Source organism: Gopherus evgoodei, chromosome 4, assembly GCF_007399415.2.
Source record: "Gopherus evgoodei ecotype Sinaloan lineage chromosome 4, rGopEvg1_v1.p, whole genome shotgun sequence".
NCBI classification, from domain to species: Eukaryota; Metazoa; Chordata; order Testudines; family Testudinidae; genus Gopherus; species Gopherus evgoodei.
In genome coordinates this window covers 47,066,159-47,077,368 of record NC_044325.1, presented here as the reverse complement: position 1 = coordinate 47,077,368, position 11,210 = coordinate 47,066,159, and the positions used below count along the sequence as shown (strand labels likewise).

The 11,210-nt window shown below is 43.7% G+C and overlaps 1 protein-coding gene across 1 annotated transcript; it reads right to left on the bottom strand.

The window, feature by feature from the left end:
- Window positions 1-266: 266 nt before the first annotated feature.
- Window positions 267-3,448, bottom strand: CLEC14A (C-type lectin domain containing 14A). The gene has a single exon (XM_030559225.1). It carries the CDS (start codon window positions 3,300-3,302, stop codon window positions 2,007-2,009), a length of 1,296 nt encoding a protein of 431 aa, XP_030415085.1. The 5' UTR covers window positions 3,303-3,448; the 3' UTR covers window positions 267-2,006.
- Window positions 3,449-11,210: the final 7,762 nt, after the last annotated feature.

Sequence of the window (11,210 nt, the reverse complement as noted above, 5' to 3'; positions counted from 1 at the left end):
AAGGAGCTTACGGTGGACCTAGTGCCGTCAGCAAAGGTTGGTGCAGCAACTGTACCACACAAATATGAATTGGGCTGCGATTCCCCTGCCAAAATCAAAAGGACCCTTTTCACAGGTTACAAAAACTAGGTAGGTGGAGGTTGAGGTAGAGGTACTCTAAATATGTCATGATCTTAGGAAAAAATCCACTGTGGCAAACTTTACGCATAGCAAAAAGAACAGGAGTAACTGTGGCACCTTAGAGAGTAACAAATTTATTTCAGCATGAGCTTTTGTGAGCTACAGCTCACTTGTTCGGATGCATAGAATGGAACACACAGACAGGAGATATTTATACATAGCATCACTTTACGTTGGTGTACATTTTCAAAGCTATCTTTGCATGAAAAAGGTCTAGGAATTTACTTGTTTCTGAAGCCAAATCCTCAAAATTAGGGAAAGAGGGGGTCAAAGGGAAATAGGGAAAAAAGGCCAGGTCTGAATAGGGTAAAAATATGGGAAATGTTTAAGAAACAGACATTTTCAAGCTCTTGCATCTTTTAAATGAAGCAAAGTTTTCTGTGGAACAGATTTGGTGGTGATCCAGTTTACCTATCTCTGATCGCACTCAGAAGACTTCAAATCAATACTTACCATTAATATCCTAACTGAGAATCAACAATGCCATAATTGAAAGGGAGTATCAGCATTCTGAATTGCAAAGAAAGTAAGTTGTGTGCCCAGACTGATAAATGATTTATGGGACTTCTGAAAGGAAATCACAAACAAAGGGATTGCATCACCTAGGAAGGACGCACAGAGGGCAAACCTTCCATTCTTTACTCACAGGGGAAACCCATTGAAATCAATACATCAAACTCATGTGACGAAGGAGAGAAGAATTTGGGCTATACTTGGACTCATGCCCACTGTTATAACCTGAGAAATTTGGCAACATTCTGGTTGTGCAACTCTGGATATCATGGGGATGGCTTATTTGCACTCAGGAAGTTTTGCATCAAACTGCCTTAATCTAAACACTTTAATAGAAAGATGGAGTTGTGCAATCATTTGTGCAGAATATTTGTTGCTCAACTACAATACAAAACTGCATATTGTATGAAGAAGCAAACTAAACAGTGATTTAGGTTCTAAAGCATCTTTTATTTTTCTTCCATGGACTGATATAAAAGTAATTCCTCATTAGCCTATCTCCCCATCTGCAATGTAATGATTTCCAAATACAGCAATGAACTTAACATTAAAAAAAAATGTCTGGCTAAGCAGTGTTTGGATCTGAGTTTCCTCCAAAATTATGGACGTGTATAATTCCAAATGTTCAAACAACAATTAAAAATAAAATTAAAGCCCCCCAAGTACCACTCAATATTCTACATCAAGGGATAATTTACACTTGTAAGGCACCTTTGAGCCACATTTTCAAATTTGGTTGCTGCCAAGAGATGCTAAGAACCCACAACTCCAGTTGAAGTCAACAGGAGCTGGTGATCAGCACTTCTAAAACTCAGGCCCCATCCTCTATATTTTATTTAAGTAGGCACCTAAATACCTGACCTTCTTTTCAGAATGTGATTAAAAACTCCCAGGGAATTACCAGAAGCTGCAGATGCTCAGAACCCTTGAAAACAAGCCGCTTAGATGCCTAACTTTCAGCACCCAAGTCTGGCCATTTTGGCCATAAAGCATAAATGCATTAAAGGCCACATCAAGCCCTGTGTTGCAGAGACCAGACCCTTCCTTTGTCAATGCATTGTCATGGGCACGTCTGCCAAGCGTGGCAATTTGCATGAATATGGTTTAAAAAAACAACAAAACCAGGCGATGGGATTTTCAAGGTTTCATTGAAACATCGCCAAATCCTTCTTCTCCAAATTCTTCTTCCTTGACACGAAGAAGCCTCCCTCCAAATGAGTGGGAACTGCCAGCTCAGCCTGGGGCCACTCACACGAAAGGAAAGTCACGGCTGGTTCATTTCAAATTAAGCTTCCATGGTGCCCTAGAGGTTCCTAATTCCCGGGTGGAGCTTCCTCCTCCGGGCTGGGCTCGCCCTGCAATCTCTCTGCCGTGTCTCCCTGGGCCTCCAGGGAATTCTCGGAACTGGTGGTGGTGGCCTCTGGATCACTCTCTGGGGCTGCTGCTGGAGCTGGCTCCTTGCCGGCCCCGCTGGCTGAGGAGGGGCTCTTAGTGAAGCAGAGTTTGAAGACCACCAGCACGGCCCCGACCAGGATCACCACCGTCACCACAGCGAGGGCGACCAGGATGAAGACATACGTGGGGGAGGAGGAGGAGGACTGTACCTCCCCAGCAGTGCTTGGCTGAGGGCTGGAGGGGGGGGAAGGCGCACCCGAGCTGCTGCTGGCGACAGTCCCCCCCGCAGACAGGGTCGGGTCGGGTGCTGCTGTGGCCGAGCCCCCGATGTGCCCGGGGCGCACACAGGATTTCTTGTCGGCCCCCAGGAGGAAGCCCCGGGCGCACACGCAGAGGAAAGCGCCCTGGGCGCTGGTGCAGTCTTCGGGCTCCATGCAGGCTCCAGTGCTGGGGCTCTGGTACCCGGAGGGGCAAGGGCACAGCTGCTCCCCAGCGCCCGTCCAGTTGTAGCCGCCCCGCCCCAGCTCGCAGAGCAGCCGCACGTCTCCCTGGGGCCCGGCGCAAGCCACCACGAGCTCAGTGCCCGGGGGGCTGAAGTCCAGGGCGGCGCTATGCAGCTGGTAAGGGAGTGAGTAGAGGAGGCTGCGGGCGCCCTGGGGGCGCGGAGCGGGGCAGGTGCCGTTGTACTGGTACTTACACACATAGCCTTGGGTGGTGTTGCCCTTGCAGGTCCGCTCCTTCCAACCCCAGGGCTCCAGGTCCTGGCGCCCCGCAGTGACCTGCAGCCCAGCGCACCGCCGGGTAAGGCACGACCTGCTCGGCTCTTTCACCCACTTGTCCAGTTCCTTGGGCTCTCCCTGTGCCTGCTGGGGGCCCGCCAGCCAGGAGAAGCCCCGCAGCGGCCATTCCATCTGGGTGCATTGCTGCTGTCTCCGGACCAGCCCGAGCCAGAACACCCAGGAGCCGGGCTCGGCTGCAACCACTCTCAGCAGGGCGAGGATGGCCCGCACCTCTGCCTCCCCGCTGGCAGTGCTCAGCGCTCCCCCGTGCACAGCGCAGGCCTCCTGGGCTCTGCCAAAGGACACTTGGGCGAGGTGGACACTGTAGCAGGCGCCAGAGCCTTCGCACCAAGTGTAGTTCCCCCGGGGCTCCTCAGCGCGGCACAGCACAGAGCTGGCGTGCAGAAGGACGCACAGAGGAATCGCTCCACGCATCTTCTCTTCCCTCTGTGAAGTGGGGGAGGATTGGATTCTTTTGGCACTCCCCGATCAAGCTGGAACCCCTCTGTTCCCTCAAACTGGAACCAAGCTCAACCCCAGCCAACTACGTCTCCTTGCACTCCCAAGAATGTCTTCCAGCCCACCGCCCTCCCTCAAAGGAAATGTGTCAGGAGTGAGGTTTGACCTTAACATCCTTGTTTTGTTGAAGTACAAATGACAAATAGTTCCCCCCTCCCCGCCCCTAGTATGGAAACAGATTAAACCGAGCTGAAGATTAAGCAAAAAACACCAGCCAACACCAACCAACCAGCCCAAATCCTTTCCTTGCCTCCATACCCCGATAAGTGAATGGAGCCAGCATGGGCGGGGGTGGGGGCAGAGCCCCATTGTCATCTTTCAGGTACTCCAATTCCAGTTGTTGGTGCTTATCACTGCTGAACATCGGGCCTATATTACCTAGTTTCTCTCACATAGTTCTGCCAGTGTCTCAGGCTGCCTATCAGGATATAAAATCAGTTTAGTTAAACTAGTGCAACTGTTAATTCCATCTAGTTAAATTGGTGCATAGCCCTAATTAACCCCCCACACTCAAACCAGTTTAACTTTCTTAAATTTGTTTAGCTGTTGTCAGTAAATTACTGAATGAAGCTAAACTGATTTAAAGCAAGCATTAAAATGGTTTAAATGTGTCTGCATTAGAGGTTTGCATTGGTTTTAACTAGTTTGATTTCCAACATCTGCAGTAATATTCAGGCACTGTTCTGTTCTCTTCATGTTCTTATACCACACCCATTGTCGGAGAAAACTCTGTTCTCGCTTTGAGTTTGGGTGCAGCAAAATCAAATACTTTATTATTTCTCAAGCAATATTGAGGGAGGGAGTGCCCTAGGACACTGGGTTGCCCCAGTCCCGGACAGGTCTCTCCACAGGTAAACAATTACAGCAAGCATTTATACCTTTGTTACAGACAATAGCAAGGAATATTACAGACATGATGAGCAACAGATGCATTTTGTTTATGCATAGGCTATCCTGCTATCTTATTTTTCTCAGCTTCTGGGCGCCAGCCTACAGAATTAATTATCAGTGCAAGGTCATAATAACTTCTCACACAGTTCTTTTCTGCTCGCCTCACACAATCCTCACTTCTACAAGTCTCACGTCATTAGGGTTACAGCTGGCCTAACTCTTGTTAACAAACTGACGTGCATTAAGATCCCCTACAAATTCTTGTCAATTCTTTCCCTTCTTCCACACCATCATTGTGGTATTTGAGCATCTTCCCTTGATGCATTAGGCCAGGGGTAGCCAACCTATGGCACGCATGCCAAAAGCAGCACGCGAACTGATTTTCAGTGGCACTCACACTGCCCAGGTCCTGGCCACTGGTCTGGGGGTCTCTGCATTTTAGTTTAATTTTAAATGAAATTTCTTAAACATTTTAAAAACCTTATTTACTTTACATACAACAATAGTTTAGTTATATATTATAGACTTATAGAAAGTGACCTTCTAAAAAATGTTAAAATGTATGACTGGCACGCAAAACCTTAAATCAGAGTGAATGAATGAAGACTCGGCACAGCACTTCTGAAAGGCTGCCGACCCCTGCATTAGGCAATGTGACTTGCAAGGGGTTCCTTCTCCATTCCTCTCCCTGGAGGAGAAACTAGCTTGTGTAGTTTTGTTTTCTTGTGTGTGATTTATTATGAGCTTCTAATAATTTGAATGCTAGGGAAAGGAACTGCATTTTGCACTTGGAACAAAAAGTGATGAAGTTTGTGGTAATTCTTCATTTCTGTGGAAGTGAGTTTCAAAGTCTTGGATCAGTCCCCAAGAAGGTTCTGTCTCCTGCCCCAAGAACCGTAAAAAAAAGTAGACCTTGCATTAGTTTCTTTGCAGTGTAAACTCTTCGGAGTAGAGACAAATGAGGATTCTGAATTGAATCCAAATTAAAACAATACCCTTGGGTCCACGGGTTGCAAGGTCAGGCTGTAGGTTTTCACTTGTGACAGCAAGGCAGAATTTGAACTCTGATGCCTAAAGATAAAAGGCAACCGTACTAACTCCCTGCAACATGAAACTTGGAAGGAAAACATATGTTAATACAGTCTAAATCTTTAATCAGATTTAAATTTCTTCTAATAGGAAGCTTTCCCAGTGAACAGAGCATTTTAAAAATGAATTAGGGCTAAATTGAATCATATTAATAATTCTGGGCCATAGTGTACCGCAAATTTTGAAGCAGAGCTTTGAATTCATTTAGTTTGCGCTTTGCTATTGTTGATCTTTCCCCAAAGTAAAGTTAGTTCAATTATTGTCATTGCCAAGGTTATTACAATTATTTCACTAAAAGATATTTAAGTATTCTGGTGAAAAGAATTTCATGTTGTAACTGGTATATGAGATGTCATCCAGATACAATTGCAATGCATTTGATAAAAAGCAGCATGATGTATCAAGTAGATACTTTTGTTAAGAGGCTCAAATGGGGGAAAGGGCACCGACTTCAATAGAAGTGCTAATGGGCTAGTTTGTCACAGCTGTTACTCAGCCCCACAGGAAAGTAAGACCCTCCTTATTCTTGTGCTCAGCTGTTCAGACAGTGATTCAGGCTGTGGGGAAGAGAGCAAGGGTGGTGAGTGAAAGAGCAGAGAGCAACATGGCCCAGAAGGAGCCCTGGCTCCAATTTCCCAGCTTGTAGCCCCCAGTAACTGGTTGGATGTACAGCAGGGAGGAAACTGCTTTATGACGAAGGATGAAGTAACTTATTCTTTCCTCAGAACAAGTAGGAAAGAGAGGAACTATGACACGGAGTCAGAATTTGTTCTTTGGACTATTCGTGGGGCAATGCAACTGTGCGCAATCTAGTCCTATGTCAGTAAGAACTACTTGTGTGAGCAAAGATTTCAGCCATGGGCGGTAATGTGCTACATGTCCTTACATATCCTATTAGCCACTCACTGCAATGTGGTCTGTGCTCAAGGTTAACTAAAAATTAAACAATATATTCATTTTGTCTTTTACTGTTAATTGATTATGTATGAAGGCTATCCATCTATACTATGCCCTGTCACCAAAAAAGTGTTTTATTTGTTATATTAGAAACATCAGGTCCCCACTTCTAACTCTCTGTTGAAGTGCCTTGGCAAAAGGCTGAGAAATGTGAATCCTGATGGCATACAAGGTTGCAAACTTTTCTGCTTCAAAATGGAATTTATTTAGTTTGTAAGAGGTACTGGACTGATGGCTCTGGGTGGATACTAGCAGCCATTATTTAGGCACAGAACAAGTAAAGCAACAGCTGCAAAAGAATTCCTTATCCACCAACAGACCTCAAACTTGTTCTGAAGAATCTATCTTTAGGGATGAGAAGGCAATTCAGTCTCCATGCCCATTCACTCCTTGGCTTCTCTTCTGAAACTGCCAGTGAGGGCAGTGATTGGAACCAATTGTGATTGCTTTTAGCCACTAGGAAATTGACAGATCCTACCAATTCATTTCACATAGTAGGCCATCAGCTTTAAATTTCCTAATAACCTAGGCTGGATGTGAACCAACAGTTCAGAGATGACAATCTAATCATAACCAGTGACCTGAGCCATCCACTCCCTCATGAAAAAACAAAAATGTGAACTCACTGGGTGACAGAATGCTTAAGACTTAAACCAGCACCTTCCACACCATCTGCTATTTTCAACTATGCCTGCACCCAGTTAGGTGAATGTAGCAGCGGGGAGTCCCACAAGACTGAATCAGGGTAGGAATAAGCATATTTTAAAGTAACAAATAGCTCTAATTAAGCCCTCCATTTTTGGAGTGCTTTTGCTTTGCCATTTTTAATTAATTAAATAAACAGAAAAAGAGCTCTTTCACTAAGCAAGTTTTTCCATGTTCTCATCGCTCTATTTCCAAAGTACTACTTTCTTTGTGATCTGACAATTACAACACTCAGTTACTTTTACATAAGCACTGTTATCAGTCTATATGAAAGGCCCTTAAAACATCTGGTTTATGAAGAAGACAATAGTAGAGGTTATGCAGCAGTCGGTTGCATAATATCAAATATGGCCAGTCTAATCATTGGTCAGAACCTTAAAAATTACTTTAGTTGTGATTGAGATTTTTTGTGTTATAGCTTGACTCTTTATGATAGCATTCTTCAGTCTTCCCGATACACAATTTGATCTTTTGAGAAAAAATGTGGCAAAATCAGTTTTCTTTTATTAATAGCATGGGGCATTTTCTCCACTGTATAGCCAGAGAGTCTATCTGTTTTGGGTAAGACATAATGGAAAATCGAATGAGATACTAATAGAATCCTTTTTTAGTAAGAATTCCATCTTGCATTTTTATAGGTGAGCTAGAATTATTTTCATGTGATTGACCAAGAAATTGATCAGCACATATTTCACAACTGAAAGGGTTTAAGGAATACATTTTCACTAGAAGTAGACTGAAAGAGGAATTGAAGGCTGCTGGCATGCCTCTCCCAGCCCAAGGAGGGCTAGCAGATTAGTCACGAGCCACAACCAAGTCTCTTTCAAGGCCTTCCTTCAAGACATGGTTTATTAATTCAAACACAAAAGAAAATTAGTTCCCTGACAAACCCAGGTTGCAGGTCCCAAAGACCTTTCCTTTTGTGACTCTCTCTGCTTCAGGGCCTGACACAGGAGCCAACCTCCCTCCTGCAGCTCTCCTCTGACATCACCTGACCTTTTCCCAGCTGGGGCTGATAAGGGAACAGTGCAGGCTGGCAACAGGCCCTAAAAGGGGCAGGCCTCCCTGTTGTAGGGATACACTAAATTTAATCTTACTAAAAGCTTTACTTTCTTTTCCAGATGCATTGGGGGAGATTCAGGAATCAGCCTACTCATGCAGGAGACAAGACAAATGATTACTTAGAATGCCACTGAATGGTAGACAGAGAGACTAGCTAAGATACCCAGTGGCATCCATTACCCCCAAGGTGATACAGGAAAGTATTCTGGGGGGCATGGTGGGCTAAGTTCTCCTTTAGCAGATATTGTTTATTTTTGGACCAGCAACAAAATAATTCTGCTGAGTTCAGTACCCCCAATTTCCCCATCTCTCCCCATTTCCTGCACAAGAAGAATGGCTCAAGGAACCTCTACTCAGCCCCTGAAGCTCTGCTGAAACTTACTCCCCCAGCCATACTGCCTTGGAAAACCAAGCCAGAATTTGTCCCTGAAGTCCCACCACTCTGTTAGAGCTAAGGACTAAGTAAGAATTTAGCCCTAAATCACCTAACACTAACAGACACTCTGCATAAGTGAGAATCACCACCATAATTCCTAAAAAGAATGTCTCTGACGGGTGATCTACTGGAGTATGACATCATAGCTTCAGCAATCAGTGCTGCACAATACATATGTAATTTCTGAAGCACTGCTTTAGTAAATAACAAGCCCCACCCACATTTCACATATGAAATCATATATGAGCTTGGAAGAATACCCACTGATTATATGGTCCATTAGTGGCCTATAGGTGTATACTTCTTCAAGAAAATGCTTAGGGTGAAATACTGACCCCACTGAAGTAAATGAGACCAAGCTTTCATCCTTAACCTCACTGAATTCTTACAATGAAAATAAAAGAATGAAAGATTCCACTTAGCACTTATATTCCATGTTGCAATTTTGTTATTTTACAGAAAACAGGAGAGGAAAGGAAAATGAGAATTTCTGTTCTATCATAACAACTTGCACGATCACAAACATTTAATTATTCACTTTCAAAAAAGGCTACGGTGATAGCAATACTGACTTACAAAGTTATGAAGCGATAACCCAGTAGAGGTCATGCAAGTTCCTATCTATCATAATAACTATTTCAAATGGTACTGTCTCATAGTTTCTGGATTTCCCCCCCTGAAATAAAGCATATTTCACAGTAATTATTGAATCAATGTGTATCATATAAATTTTAGCTAATCATTTGATGAAAGGTGGGACAAATGAAATGAAGTGATGGGAGGGGGCCACGGAATCTTCAATGTAACTTTTACATATTTATTGTAACTCAAAACCTATACTGTGTCCGCTATGCCTGTGTATTTGTCATGCTATTAATAATTACATAAGAAAATAATTTGTATGGTAAACAATTCTGTTTACCTTTAATAAAAAGTTAGCAATGTAGGCTCCAGTCCTGCAGTAAGCTCCAGGAAGGAGCCCCCCAGCATATGCACATTTAGTACACTAAATCACTAGAAAAAAAATGTACCAGTGTCTCAGTACTTTTTCCATAATAGCCTATCTATAATCAAAAAACCAGTATTTGTGAAAGTTGGGATGATCACATAACTCTTATACATTCCACCACTGCCTGAAAACTCTCAAAACCTGGTACATTGCATGGTCTATTTTCTAGCCTGGATCTTCATGCAAAAACTCTCTCTGTTGCCAATGAAGATTTTGCACAAAGACTGGAGGGAGAGAATAGCCATACAATATTTTCTGTAAACTGAAAATAATAACAGGAAAAACTGCAAATGTTTTTTATCATGTTAGTAGTATGATTTGTTATCTTTTCCCTATCTAGTTTCCTCCCTCTGTAGTAGGGATGTCAAACACCCAGCCTGTGAGCCAGATCTGGTCCACTTGATGTATTTTTGTGGCCCCACATGATGTATTCAGATTCTGCAGAATCTAAGCTTTCATTTAAAAATATATCAATTTTTAGCTTTTGTGGTAGCAAAGAAAACATTCCAAATGTCAGCTGAGTATATCCATTTGGTGTTGTCTTCCTAAGTCTGTAGACAGCCTGAAACAATGATTTGGAGGTGTGAACTCCCCTATGCCCATTAATTGAATTGGAATATTAATGCTAAAACCTAATGATGACACTTGGCCAGCTGATCATTTTAGGGATAAAATAGGAAAAGGGGCTGAGCATGAAGAACAAGGTGGGTGGGAGTTGCTACATAGAAGGAAATACAGAGCCAAAAAGGAAGAGACACACAAGACAGTGGGGAAAAAAAGGAGGATGGAGAATGAATAGAAACAAAAGGCAGAAATAGTCCTCATTCTAAACTAAGTGGTGCTGAATCAGGTACTGAATAAATAATTATAATAACAAAAGTTTAGGCCCAGATTCACAATGGCACTTAAGTGCTTAAATCCCCGTTTCAGGCTCACTTCGAACTACAAACTCCCCACTTGGCTGCCACATAACTTTGCAAGTGCCTAAACACATTTAGTGCCTAAATTTTCACAGTGAAAGTTCCCTAGGTATCTATGTCTTTGCCTTTGGGCATACACTCTGCTGCCTGTGAACATGACTACTGGATCAGGTCCCATTCACTATCCATCCAGAATAAGCAGTGGGGGTGCTGGCGGCACCAGTGTCCAAGGCATAAGAACACCCATATTTGGTCTGACCTAAGGTCCATCTAGCCCAGCATCATGTCTTCCAACAGTGGCCAATGCCAGGTGCCCCAGAGGGAATGAACAGAACAGGTAATCATCAAGTGATCCATCCCTTGTTGCCTACTCCCAGCTTCTGGCAAACAGAGGCTAGGGACACCATCCCTGCTTTTAGCCCAGTAGTTGGAGCACTCCCTTGGGGTGTTGGTGACCCAGGTTCAATTTCCCCTCTGCCAGTAGGAGAGAAAGGCTTTGAATAGAGGTCTCCTACGTCTCTCAGGAGTGCTCTCATCACTGAGCTATTGGATGGTTTCTTGTTAAAACTGTTCCATTTTGGATAAATAATGAAATAGCCATTGGAACTAGGATATTGTACCCTGGTCTCCCATGTGCGCCTATCCACCAAGCTATAGAGTCATTCTTCCTCTTTCTCTCTGGTCCAATGACTATTTCATTATTTATCTGAAGTAGAACAGCTTCAAAAAGAGAGATTGAGGAAGCCCACATTAGA